At 43.9% G+C, this 14438-nt stretch overlaps 1 protein-coding gene across 1 annotated transcript in view; it reads right to left on the bottom strand.

The window, feature by feature from the left end:
* Positions 1–1255: 1255 nt before the first annotated feature.
* MYO19 (myosin XIX) overlaps positions 1256–14438 on the bottom strand; it is a 343753-nt gene continuing 330570 nt past the window's right edge. Inside the window, exons 23-24 of the mRNA XM_066578554.1 lie at positions 6878–7210; positions 1256–1504 (exon numbers count right to left, since the gene is read on the bottom strand). Of these exons, the coding sequence (XP_066434651.1) occupies positions 1391–1504; positions 6878–7210 (447 nt within the window). The 3' untranslated portion in view covers positions 1256–1390. The remainder of the gene's footprint in view (positions 1505–6877; positions 7211–14438) is intronic.

Here is a 14438-nt window from a genome sequence, read left to right as displayed (position 1 = left end):
AGTCCTGCATATAAATAGACCGCTCTACTGACTCCTGATACATCTATAAATAGTTATTAGAGCACCCCCTTGTTACAATCCTGGGTATAAATAGATAATGGGAGAGATCTCTGCATCTCATCCACCTTCTTCCCTTTTTTGAAGATAGGGACAACATTTTCCCCTTTTCCAATCTTCTGGGATGTCTCCTGTTCACCAGGAATTTTAAAAGCTGCTGCAAAAGTAAATAAAGTCTTGGGGTGCATTAAAAGAAGCATAGGGGTGATGGACAAGAACATTATTCTTCCACTATATAAGGCACTTGTCAGGCCTCACATGGAATTCTGTGTACAGTTCTGGACACCCCTGCTCAGGAAAGATGTTGCAGTGCTTGAGGGGCTTCAAAGAAGGGCAACTAAATAAATAAACAGAATGGGAGGACTGGAATACCCAGGGAGGCTATCAAAATTAGCATTATTTACCCTGGAAAAAAGACGGGTAAGGGCCGATCAAATAACTATGTATAAATACATTAGGGAACAATGCAAGGATCTCTCCCATGATCTGTTTATACCCAGAACTGTGACAAAGAGGGCATCCACTACGTCTAGAGGAACGAAAGTTTAATCACCAACACAGAAGGGGGTTCTTTACTGTAGAGACTGTAGAACTCTTTGCCCGAGGATGTGGTGATGACAAAATCCATAGATGAGTTTAAGAGGGGCCTAGATGTCTTTCTAGAGCGCTACAATATTACAGGATATAGACATTAGGTGACCAGTGGAGTTGTTTATCTCAAATGTTGATCCAGGGATTACTCTAACTGCCATTATGGAGTCAGGAAGGAATTGTTTTCCTCCATAGGAGCTAATTGGCTCACTTTTTTTTGCTTTCCTCTGGACCAACCAAGGAGAGGTTAAAACAGGCTGAACTAGATGGACATTGTCTTCATTCAGCCTAACATACTATGTAACCTACTCGGCATCTCGCTACATCACATGCTGCCCACAGATCGGATGTGGCAGGTGACTGGTCTTGCAGGAAACATGCAGGAAAGATCCATAAAGTCTTACTAGCAGTAAATGTGTGTAATATACAAATAGAATAAAATGCCAATATATTTAAAACTCAGGTTAGTATTGAAAGTATTTTTGGCAATACAGTCCAATAGTGTTGAAGACCTATAGATTTTGAATTGTAAATTGAATACTAATGCAGTACACGCCAAAATGTATAAATATAGTGCACCCCCTTCTGCAATATGTAAAAGACAATATAATGTCATAAATACATTTTATGAAATAATCAATTTCAGAAAATACATCAAATGGCAGCACAAGCAATGATAAAGTAAAAAAGAAACAGATAAAATCCATTATGGCAGAGGTTTACATAATTCTGCTTCTTCCAGTCAGGGTCGTTTTACCTTTTTCAACAAAATGTCATTAAACCCACAGATTAGCGCGTCAGGACATATCCCTGCAAACTGGAGTGGAGACCGCTTGTAGTGAAATTTTACAGATCCCTGAAAGGACAAAAAACAGTCAACTATGCATCAAATCAAAATCTGTATGGAACATGAAATGTATTTTCAATAAAAAGTGTGTGTGTGCTACTTATTGCATGTATGTGAAGCCCATGCTTTCCTATGGGTTCCTTCACATTACTGATGTTTTGTAGGATGCTACATTGCGAGAAAAAAATTGCAGCATGCTCTCTGCAGCCGTGATTTGCAATGTTTTGCAGCCCATGTTTCACTATGGAGCCTTCATTCGTGTTGCATCGATTACATGTATATGCGGTACGATGCAACTTTTATAGTAGGAAATCCTACTGCTTGTCCCTAAAATAAACTCTAGCTGCATAAAAAGAAGAAAAACCATACATCACCTAACAGGCGCTGTCCACTCTGTGGCAATTCTCCTCCGGAAGCTCCGGCACAATTGTCTATAGTCTTCAGCCAGTGCTTCCTGGTAAGAGAGTTCAAAAACTCTGCCTCTAGGAAGTGCTGATTGGTTTTAGAGCGCTGCGGCTCAGCCAATCACTGCAGCGCTCAATGAACCAATCATAGCCATTCAATGCGATGGCTGTGATTGGTTTATCGAGTAATTGGCTCAGCTGCGGCACATGAGAACCAATCAGACAAACAAGTTTGTTAGGTGATGCATTGTTGTTTTGTTAGTTTTTTTTAATGCAGCTAGGGCTTATTTTCTGGGTAGGGCTTATATTTCGTGGCGATATTGCCATGAGAAAATGCAGCGATATTGCTCAGAACACAGCTACGATATTGCAGTGATTTCATTGCGGTGAAATCGCTGTCACCCGTGTGAAAGAGGCCTCTGACAGACATTACTTTTTCTTTTCTTTGTGAAAATAGTTGTTTGACGGCTAGTTTTTTTTTGTGGAATGTCCAGTAGCTTCTATTGGTACTATTTTGCATTACATACAACTTTTTGATTGCTTTATACTAAATTTTTCCCAAAACTTGTTTGATTAGTCCTGCGATCTGCCAGACAGTCTATCAAGCCACGGCACTGGCAATCAGCCATGGCAGTACTGAGGTCTTCAGGAGGCCCTAGGCTGCCATGGTAAACTAAATGGCACAACGTGATCACATCACAAATGGGTCATTCAGGACCCTCTAAAAACAATAGAGGTACTTAAATGCCGCTGTCAAAACTGACAGCAGCATGTACAGGATCAATAGCTGCGATCAACACTCTTGCTGGCAGGTGGCAGCTGTAAGAAACTTGTATACCCGACTTGTATAAAGTAGGATCGCCCCCCCCCCCCCCTACTCTATATGAACCCTGAAAGCATTTACATCATTTGTTGTTAAGGGGTTGAACTGACCAAAAGCAAAGCCTGTATGTAATATCTAATACCTGCACCTAGATTGTAGAATGGGGTAAAACACAATATATATGTACAATGCATAGTATGCTTGTATTGTTTATTTTGGATAGGTTCACGTATAGAGGAAAAATTTGCTGCATATCCAATTGTGAATCTGCAGAAAAATTCCCGAGTGCAGCATGTGGGTGTTGTTGCAGATTTCCCAATTTTACATTGAAATGGATGAAATTCACAACTTGATTTTAAAATCCGTAGGACAGGAAAACTACAGTGTATAAAAATTCAGCAGGAAGTAGATGAAATCTCATCTGTATGGAAAGTACTTGAATCTGTTGCAGATTTTTCGAGTGCAAATTCATATAGACGATCCACAGCATTTGTGCTATATGCGCACATACCCATACTGTAGCTGCTGTGGCATGATTGGAACACCTTGAGTGCCAAAGTTTGAAGACTACTGCCCAGTATAATTATTCTAGAACTAATAGAGGACATAATCCATGCTTGATACCATTTTAGCCACAAATGTGTGGTGTGTGTGCTGCCTGAACATCAGAGTTTCCCAGAAGAGGAGCAGCATGTTCCCCCAGCAGGTAGTTTTGTAAAATGAAGCAGCTGTTAGTGAAATGAATATGACTCAATGTTCCAACCTATTTGTAGCTATTTTGTGTCAGGTAGCCATCTTGTATGCCTCTTTTCATTATATTCATTTGTCCTCTTTCTTGAGGACTGATAGATAATAAATAGTTACTCAAACAACAGAGGCCAGAGCTGCAGGAGATAACCATGTAAGATTTAGACTGGCCGGCAGGTCAAGATGACATGTTCCTAGCTGTTAAGATATGTTCCAAAATATTCTGTCTAAGCAACTTATTGTTTATCATTAGGGGGTTTCACAGTAGCAGGATAAACACCTGGATGTCGATAATACTTGTCACAGAAAGGGTTTAGAGTGTCCCTCCTAAAACTTAGCTTTTATTAATAAAAATGTATATAAAAAGGATTTTTTGTGAATCCTAAAACAGACACAGATACAGACAACAAAAATTAGTATAACGTGACCAGCGTTATCTCCCGAAAAAATGTAAGCCAAAGTCAGGTATCTGGGGAGACGTTTTTAGGTAAAAAAAAAAAAAAAAAAAACTCCCTTAGCGGATAAGGGAATCCTGTTACCCAGTACCTAAAAGGTAGTTATTGGCTGGGGATATTTCAAGGGTCAATTTTGAAAAATCAAGTTTCTGACTTGTAAATAGTTATATTAGCTAGCGTACTGTTCAAGAAGACGGTTTGTGCTTAAATGAACAGTGCACGGTTATATCTTATAGAGGTCGCTGTCTGATAAAACACCTATCTTGGACACACATCAACGCATAGAGTACATGAATATCCCAAATCAGGATGTATGTACCAAGAGAAAAAGGATGGTGGATATAACCTGGTCAATGCCACGTAAGTCCCGATGTTTCTAGGCAACAAGAAGGGAAATTGAAAAAGACCCAACCAAATTTGATTAGGTACTAAATTTCCAAAGTACAGAGGTTCTACGTGTTTCCACTACATATCAAGTAGTTTCATCAGGAACCAAAACAAACAGGTACAAATAATCAAATTGAAAAATTGGTGTGGTAGACTCCCAAAATGTAGAGAGTACCACCTAGATGAGGAGGTAGTCAATCCTATAACCAGGTCTAGCAAATTCAAATAGCCCAGTAATCCCCCCCAAGACAATGCAGGAACGAAAATAAAAAACAGCAGCAGCACCTCCTCATCTAGGTGGTACTCTCTACATTTTGGGAGTCTGCCACACCAATTTTTCAATTTGATTATTTGTACCTGTTTGTTTTGGTTCCTGATGAAACTACGTGATATGTAGTGGAAACGCGTAGAACCTCTGTACTTTGGAAATTTAGTACCTAATCAAATTTGGTTGGGTCTTTTTCAATTTCCCTTCTTGTTGCCTAGAAACATCGGGACTTACGTGGCATTGACCAGGTTATATCCACCATCCTTTTTCTCTTGGTACATACATCCTGATTTGGGACATTCATGTACTCTATGTGTTGATGTGTGTCCAAGATAGGTGTTTTATCAGACAGCGACCTCTATAAGATATAACCGTGCACTGTTCATTTAAAGGGGTGGTCTCGCGAAACAAAGTGGGGTTATACACTTCCGTATGGCCATATTAATGCACTTTGTAATATACATCGTGCATTAAATATGAGCCATACAGAAGTTATTCCACTTACCTGCTCCGTTGCTAGCGTCCTCGTCTCCATGGTTCCGTCTAAATTCGCCGGCAGCTTGCTTTTTTAGACGCGCTTGCGCAGTCCGGTCTTCTCCATTCAGCACGAGCCGCTTCAGTGTGCTCCCCGCTACAGCTCTTCTGCGCATGCGCAGACGAGCTGTCACTGCTCGGGAGCGCGCTGGAGCGGCCATTCTGTACCTTCCTCTGTTAGAGGAAGGTGCAGAGCTGCCGAGCTGTCCGGAGAAGCCGCCCAGCTGTCCCGCCGTCCAGCTGTCCTGGTAAGTGATGGGACGGGGGGGCTGCCGCTGCGCCGGGCTGCGCCGGGGGGGGGCTGCCGCTGCGATGGGGGGGGGGCTGTCGCTGCGATGGGGGGGGCTGTCGCTGCGCCGGGGGAACTAGCTCTGGGCCGGGGGGGGGCTGTCGCTGGGCCGGGGGGGGGGCTGTCGCTGCGCCGGGGGAACTAGTGCTGGGCCGGGGGGGGCTGTCGCTGCGCCGGGGGAACTAGCGCTGGGCCGGGGGGGGCTGTCGCTGGGCCGGGGGGGGGCTGTCTCTAGGCCGGGGGAACTAGCGCTGGGCCGGGGGGGGCTGTCGCTGGGCCGGGGGGGGCTGTCGCTAGGCCGGGGGAACTAGCGCTGGGCCGGGGGGGGGCTGTCGCTGTGCCGGGGGGGGCTGCCGCTGTGATGGGGGGGGGCTGCGCCGGTTACCTGCTGCCTGGCGGTGGGTGACTGGTCGGCGGCTGCGGTGGGTCCGGTCGGCGGCTGCGGGGCGTCTGGTTGCCATGGAGACACAGCTGGCAGCGTCTCGGGAGCGCGCACGTCGGGCTGCAGCGAGCGACGGGAAAAGAGCCGGCGGCCATCTTGGGGAAACTTTTATAAGTTGCTGAAACGCTGGAACGGTAAGTACGAACCAGCTAGAAAAGTCATTTACAGGGGGGCTTAGTAATGTGTACTTAATGGGGGGGACTGGGCAAAAAAAAAAATTCACTGCTTCCTCGAGACATCTCCTTTAAGCACAAACCGTCTTCTTGAACAGTACGCTAGCTGATATAACTATTTACAAGTCAGGAACTTGATTTTTCAAAATTGACCCTTGAAATATCCCCAGCCAATAACTACCTTTTAGGTACTGGGTAACAGGATTCACTTATCCGCTAAGGGAGTTTTTTTTTTTTTTTTTACCTAAAAACGTCTCCCCAGATACCTGACTTTGGCTTACATTTTTTCGGGAGATAACGCCGGTCACGTTATACTAATTTTTGTTGTCTGTATCTGTGTCTGTTTTAGGATTCACAAAAAATCCTTTTTATATACATTTTTATTAATAAAAGCTAAGTTTTAAGAGGGACACTCTAAACCCTTATTGTTTATCATTACTATACTTTTGTGTTGAAAGAAACTTATCATGTATGATTCTACTGCACCTGTGTTGCATTTGCTTGGCATTTTGGATGCTGAATTCCTTATCTTGCATATTCATACTGTGTTTTATCCGCCAATGGCAATAAATGAATTATAATAGATTTGAATTATTGTAATCGAAGCATGTGCCTCTATAACAACTGATGCCTGTCAATCAATAAACAGATAACTTTGATCACACTAAGTGATGTTGTGGTGAGATCTATTTCCCAAGCTCAACTGATCCTCTAACTGAATTTGGACCCCAGAAGCATATTGTATAGCAAACAGTTTTGTTTGCACTAACAAAGCATTCCCTGTGGTAGTCTTGCATCTTAATTTCTTTTAGAGTATGACAATTGGATGGTAAATATTTTGTTCATTTTAATCTACATACTTGAGGCAGTGCCCGGATTGATGTGATACCACGCTCTGATTGATTTGCTTCCACACTGTATTCATTCCTTCTGCTTAGTATATATAGACATGCCATTAATTGAAGATGTCTGGTAAAGCCATCAGTCACCCCTATGTGCCTTACAGGAGGTGCTCTAGACAATGCAAAATCAAAAATCCAAGATCTTCCAAAAAAACAATATTCTGATGGTTTGCTTTGCGTAGAATTTATATATGTAGGGTCAATAGTTTTTTGTTCCATTGGCAATGTACTGCTTTCCACTGAATCTAAGACGTCATCCAGCTCTTGTGCAGATAGTGATTCCATTTGTTGCTAGGAAATAAAAAAAAAATGTTATTTTGCAGTTTTTCTTGATTTTTTGCCCAAACCAGAATTGGATACTAGCACAAGATAGAAGTGAAGCAGCACTCCAGCTGTGTCACCTGGGCTGCTCTCTACAGTTGCAAGAAAAAGAAAGTGAACCCTTTATTGTATTGATCATAAATAAAACCTGTTCAGATTGTTATCTAACTCAACTAAGAACAAGCAAACAGTTAAAACATTTATGTCTTTTATTAAAGAGAACATGCCATTAACTTTATTCTGCCCTTACTAATACCAGTAGTGACAGATGCTGAGATCAGCGGACGATCACCTATGGAGTAATGTGCAGTGGTTTTTAACCCCTTAACGACCAGCCCATAGTGTTTTTACGTCCTCCCGAAGTGGGCTCTATTCTCTGAGGACGTAAAAACATGCTTCCTGCAGAGAATAGTGCCCCTCGGGCTGTGGACGTGACAGCTCCATGCTGTCGGTGTCCGCAGGTAGCTGACAGCATGGAGCTGTCATCCCGGGCTGTTCGGAGCCCCCCCCGGCATTGCGATCGGCGCTATGCAATGGATAGCGCCGATCGCAAAAAAAGTAAATAAAAGTACATAAAAGTTAAAGATTCAGCTGCTCTGATGGATCGGATCCATCGGAGCAGCTGAAATTACTCACCCAGGTCTGGCACGCTGCTCCCCGCTCTCCTGCCGCTCCGGGGCCCGAAGCCGGTCTTCTGCGCATGCGCGCCAGGCGGCATTACGTCAGCCGCATGCGCAGAAGGCCCGGCGGCGCGGGAGATTTAAAATCTCCTGGCTCCCGGCTCCTGTAGGTAGCCGGGAGGCAGGAGATGTCAGCGGGGACTGCGGTGAGCGGTCCCCGGTACCGCGATCGCCGTTATCCAATGGTTAGCGGCGATCGCGAAAAAGTTAAAAAAAAGTTTTAAAAAAGTCAGTTTCACCTCCCCTCATGGATCGGATCCATGAGGGGAGGTGAAAATACTCACCCCCAGTCCTCAGCGGTGTCCCGATGTCCCGGGACCCGAATCCCCGTCTGCGCATGCGCGCCCGATGATTGACATCGGGCGCGTGAACAGACGGGCTCGAGCCCCGGGAAATTTAAAATCCCTCTGCTCCTGGCTGGCATGTGTAGCTAGGAGCAGAGAGATTATACCGGGGACATGATCACTGTCATCCAATGGATGACAGTGATCATGTAAAGTGAGAAAAAAGTGTAAAAAAGTTAAAAAAAAAAAAAGTAAAAAAAAGTTTTTAAAAGTTTAAAAAGCGTATGTTTCATCTCCCCTCATGGATCATATCCGTGAGGGAGGATGAAAGTACGTACCTAAGGCCCCCAGATTTATCCGCGGACCTTACCACAGCTTCTGCACACGCGCCCGTCGCCAAAATGGCGGGCGCATGCGCAAAAGCTGTGGATTGCCAGGATAATTTAAATTCTCCTTGCTCCTGGCTACAAAACGTAGCCAAGAGCATGGAGATTTAATGGGGGTCCGCGGTGAGCGGTTCCTGGTCACGTGTTCGCCATTATCCAATAATGGCGATCATGTAAAAGTTTAAAAAAAAATTTGAAGTTTCATCTCCCCTCACTGATGCGATCGGTGAGAGGAGATGAATCTTTTTACCGGAGGCCTCCGTATTTGAATCCCGACGCGATCTTCCTCCGTGGACCTTCCAGGATTCTGCACATGCGATTGCCGGCAAAAAGCCGGACACATGCGCAGGAGTCAGGGAGCCCAGGAAATTTAAAATCTCCTTGCTCCCAGCGACCAACGGTCACAGAGAGCCTGGAGCAGTGCCCTTGTTGAGCGGTCCCCGGTCACGTGATAAAAAGGTAGCGATCTACCTTTGGCCGGTCTCACATGACCGGATAGGAATGACGGATTCCACATGCGTCTGATCCGCGGTAATACGCAGATCAATCGCATTGGATTACACAATTCCGCTCACATTAGCGGGTTGGAATTGTGTAATCCACTCGCAGAAAAGAGAATGGAGCAGGTTCTATTTTACTGCGGATATCGGCAACATAGAGCCCATTGTGCTCCATGGTCGCGGATATACCCGCAGTCCATACGCAACTACATTGTATACGGGCTGCGGGTACCCGCGTCATCGCTAAGCGATGGTGCGGGAAATACAAACAAAGGTGTACTGTGCATGACCGCCTGTGTGAGTACGCAGTTATGCGCAGTACATTACGCAGCCGTACGCAGGGTCACAGCCGGGCTCACAGATGGGATCCGCTGTGGGCCTCCGCAAGCGGATTCCGCCTGCACCCGCGTGAGCCCGGCGTTATTCAGACCGCTACCTGTGATACGTATTTTACAAGAAGCCCCGGGAACGCTCGCTTTCCTGCAGTTCCAGGAGCACCTTGTTGAGCGCCTTCTGTGTGAGACCGCCGCACCTCATCAAGCTTACGGAGACTCACGGAACGCCACTTTTTACACCCCATACCCGCCACTGAGGTCATGAAATACCCCCAAAAAGCATGAGAGGAGGGGGGGGGGGATACCCGGTTTTATTGCCCCATGGGCCCATTCAACCAGCCTCCGTAATTACCCCTGTCTTCGGAAATACTACACAGTTCACATTTTTACTTTTATCTAAGATTTGCGAACGCCAAAAAGGGCGCGGAGGGGGAGGGGGGGAATTTTTAGGGAGTCAATCTTTATTCTGTACAAATAAGCAATGGGGCCTGGAATTTATTCAGTTGTGCCCTATAATCCAACAGGTGTTCCGTCCTTTATAGGCCTTGCCATGCGTCCTGTAAGTAGATTAGGGCCACAATGGGTATGTTTCTGAACTCGGGACAAACGGGGGTATCCATTTTGGGGTGAAAGCCTTCATTTATATGTGTGCTGTACAAAAAAAACTGTTTTTAAATTGACACAATAGCCCAAAAAATGAAAATCCTATTTTTTTCCTTTTGCTTTGCTTAAATTTATTCAAAAACTGTGGGGTCAAAATATGCAGTACATCCCTAGATAAATTCGTTAAGGGGTCTAGTTTTCAAAATGGGGTCATTTGTGGGGGTTCTATATGGTTTTGGGCGCTCAAGAACTCTACAAGTGGGCAATGGGGCCTAAAAGGACTTCAAGCAAAATCTATGTTCTGAAAGCCACCGATTACTCCTTTTATTTTGGGCCCCGTTGTGCATGCGGACATAAGATTAGGGCCACAATGGGTATATTTCTGAAAACAGCACAAACAGGGGTATCCATTTTGGGGTGTAAGTCTTCCTTCATATGTGTGCTGTACAAAAAAAGCTGTTTTTAAAATGACAGAATTGCCAAAAAAACAAAAATCCAAATTTTTTCCTTTTGCTTTGCTTGAATTTATTCAAAAACTGTGGGGTCAAAATGCGCAGTACACCCCTAGATAAATTCGTTAAGGAGTCTAGTTTTCAAAATGGGGTCATTTGTGGGGGTTCTCTATGGTTTTGGGCGCTCAAGAACTCTACAAGTGGGCAATGGGGCCTAAAAGGACTTCAAGCAAAATTTGTGTTCCGAAAGCCACCGGTCGCTCCTTTCATTTTGGGCTCCGTTGTGTATCCAGACATAAGATTAGGGCCACAATGGGTATGTCTCTGAACACGGGACAAACAGGGGTATCCATTTTTGGGTGCAAGTCTTCCTTCATATGTGTGCTGTACAAAAAAAGCTGTTTTTAAAATGACAGAATTGCCGAAAAAACGAAAATCACAATTTTTTCCTTTTGCTTGGTTTGAATTCATTCAAAAACTGTGGAGTCAAAATATGCAGTACACCCCTAGATAAATTCCTTAAGGGGTCTAGTTTTCAAAATGGGGTCATTTGTGGGGGTTTTCTATGGTTTTGGGCGCTCAAGAACTCTACATGTGTGCTATGGGGCCTAAAAGGACTTCAAGCAAAATTTCTGTTTTGAAAGATACTGACTACTCCTTTCATTTTGGGCCCCGTTGTGGACTCAGATATAACAATAGGGCCACAATGGGTATATTTCTGAACACGGCAGAAATAGGGGTATCCATTTTGGGGTGTAAATCCTGATTTTCATGTAAACTATAGGAAAAAAATATGTCTTTAAAATGACAGATTTGCAAAAATATGAAATTTTACTTTTTCTCCTCTAAATTGAATTAATTCCTGAAAAAAAACTGTGGGGTCAAAATACTCATGACACCCCTCAGTGAATACATTAAGGGGTGTAGTTTTTAAAATGAGGTCATTTGGGGGGGTATCTATTATTCTGACACTCATGAGCCTTTCCAATCTCGGCTTGGTATAGGAAAACAAAGTGTTCCTCAAAATGCTAAAAAGTTATGTTAAATTTGTACGTCTCCTAAATAGTAAAAAAAAAACGAAAGTTTTTCCAATGTGCGCCCAAAATAAAGTAAACGGGTGGAAATATAAATCTTAGCAAAAATTTCTATATTATGTTTGCACATATTTAAGATATTGCAGTTGGAAATGTGAAAAAATGACGATTTTTTCAAAATTTTCCCAATTTTGGCGCTTTTAATAAATAAACACAATTTCTATCGGTCTATTTTTTCCGCCTAAATGAAGCACAACATGTGGCAAAAAAACAATGTCAGAATCGCTTGGATATGCAAAACCTTTCTGGTGTTTTTCCATGTTAAAGTGACACATGTCAGATTTGCAAAATTTGGCCTGGTCATTAAGGCGCAAACAGGCTTGGTCACTAAGGGGTTAAAGGAATTGCATCTGGTTCCTGCAGCTCCTGGCAAGAGAGAGGTTACTCATTCATGAGGTGCTGCCAGTCCGCCCACTCTTTCTAATTGCCAGTTTTCTCAGTATACAGTGCAAGGTCTAGAAGACTATCAATCACATTGGGTGGGTGGAATTAACAGCATCTCAGGAATAAGTGGGACTAATACCCTGCAGGAAGCTGCAGAAACATGCTTTAAGTTCTTAAAAACCACTGCACTTTACCCCACTTCTTTATGCTCCAGAAAGGGTGAGGTGAGGCTACTCCAAAGTAGTCATCCAAAGGGGTGTAATAATATAAATCGATGAGTGATAACAATCCAGCTCTCAGGTGCTAACAGCCCAAGATAGGCGTAGTTATGGCATGTTGAAAAAGTGAACAATCAAGCTATTGAGGAAAAAAATAAGACCCCAGACACTCAATCCTGGAGCCAAGATGGCAGACTACGTGGATCGAGAGTTTGATGAGAAGAAGTGTTCTACCTAGCCTTTCTGAAGAAGGGGCTGCGTCTTCGAAACGTAGATAGCTTAGATGTATATCTAAATAAAGTGGAGTCAGGTTATTTCTCTGGTCTAATTGCCTCTCATCTATAGAGCTGTGCCAATAGCTCAATTGTCCACACTTCTTTATACTGAGGTTAGTGAGGGCACCTTAAAGAACATAACAGGTTCCCTTTAAGAATATTGAGTAAACAACAATAATGCAAGGAGAAAAAGTCAACCCTCAAGTTTTATAACCTGTAGATTCCCATTTAGGGTGACTACCCACTAGCGTTTTTTTTCCACTGCGAATTCGCTGCGTTTTTTTTCCAATTGTCAATGGGACTTTCTGATGTTACAAACGCAATGCAGCACAACGCAACTTGCGTTTTTGGTGTGTTTCATTTTTAACATTAGAAAGCCCCATTGACAATTGGAAAAAAAAACACAGCGAATTTGCAGAGGAAAAAAAAAGCTAGTGGGTAGTCACCCTTAGTAGCAATCATCTCTATTAAATATTTTCCTATATACGCAAATAGGATTTTCACAACTTTAACTTTTTTTTTTAAAGAGCAGGCGGCCTTTTTCAATATGTTTTACAATTTCAGGGTGTTTTTTTTTTAAGAGAAAAATGCTTTGAAAGAGCCCCCCTACCCTATTCAGCTATGTAACTGAGGAACATTTCTAGGAAAATCTACCTTCAGCTGCATAGCTGAACATGCAGTCACTCAGTACAGATGGCTGCTTTCCTGTGCCTGCAGTTTTCAACACTAGAGTTGAGTGAGCTGGAACAGTCAAACTCTCACTTTCCTACAAGTTTTGTTCATTGAAAACCTGAACCTCGGGTGGTTTGTCGCAGCCAAACCTGCTAAAATTCTAAGGAGAAAAAGAAAAAGGAAAGGAAAGAAGGAAAAAGAAAAAAAAAAAACTCTCTTCCTTCTTTGTTTTCATTAAAGGGGTTGTCCCGCGCCGAAACGGGTTTTTTTTTTTTCAACCCCCCCCCCGGTCGGCGCGAGACAACCCCGATGCAGGGAGGTAAAGGAAGCTTACCGGAGCGCTTACCTTAATCCCCGCGCTCCGGTGACTTCAATACTTACCGCTGAAGATGGCCGCCGGGATCCTCTGTCTTCGTGGACCGCAGCTCTTCTGTGCAGTCCATTGCCGATTCCAGCCTCCTGATTGGCTGGAATCGGCACGTGACGGGGCGGAGCTACACGGAGCCTGCATTCTGCACGAGCGGCTCCATAGAAGATTGCAGAAGACCCGGACTGCGCAAGCGCGGCTAATTTGGCCATCGGAGGGCGAAAATTAGTCGGCACCATGGAGACGAGGACGCCAGCAACGGAGCAGGTAAGTAAAAAACTTTTTATAACTTCTGTATGGCTCATAATTAATGCACAATGTATATTACAAAGTGCATTATTATGGCCATACAGAAGTGTATAGACCCACTTGCTGCCGCGGGACAACCCCTTTAACTTTGCCATAAAATAGCTCACAAATACTTAGAGACACTTCTAGTTGACCTAAAATTGTTATGTAGGGCTATTATGGGTCTTCAACACCACTTTTAGGGATATGCCTGCTAGCCCCGTCCCCACACTTGGCTAGAGAGGGATCACTTTGATAACACCTCTTAAGCCCTGCTCCTACTCTCGGGAAAGCACTGGGAAGGCCCCCTAGCCCCACCCCCTACCTCTCCAAATATGGGGAGATCTGTAAGAGATCCCCTGTTGCTCCGCCCCCCTCTCTCTCCTCTCTCTCGGGGATTCCTAGGCTGCTTCACGATCTCCTCCTATTGATTTCAATGGGGCTGGTGAAGACATTGCAAATGAGAATGAAACAACTCGTTTCATGATCATGTGTTTTCACTCACTCTCGCATCACAGGGAAGTCTATTGCCAGTGGGTAAGAGCCCTTAGGAGTGTTGGTGAAGTTTTGGTTTGCTTCAAAATAATATGGACTGAACCAAACATTTAGTCCAAACTCGCCTAAATGACTCAACCAAACTTTTGAAAGTTTGCTCATCAC

Source organism: Eleutherodactylus coqui, chromosome 1 (assembly GCF_035609145.1).
Source record: "Eleutherodactylus coqui strain aEleCoq1 chromosome 1, aEleCoq1.hap1, whole genome shotgun sequence".
NCBI lineage: Eukaryota > Metazoa > Chordata > Amphibia > Anura > Eleutherodactylidae > Eleutherodactylus > Eleutherodactylus coqui.
This window is presented reverse-complemented; position numbering and strand designations above follow the sequence as displayed.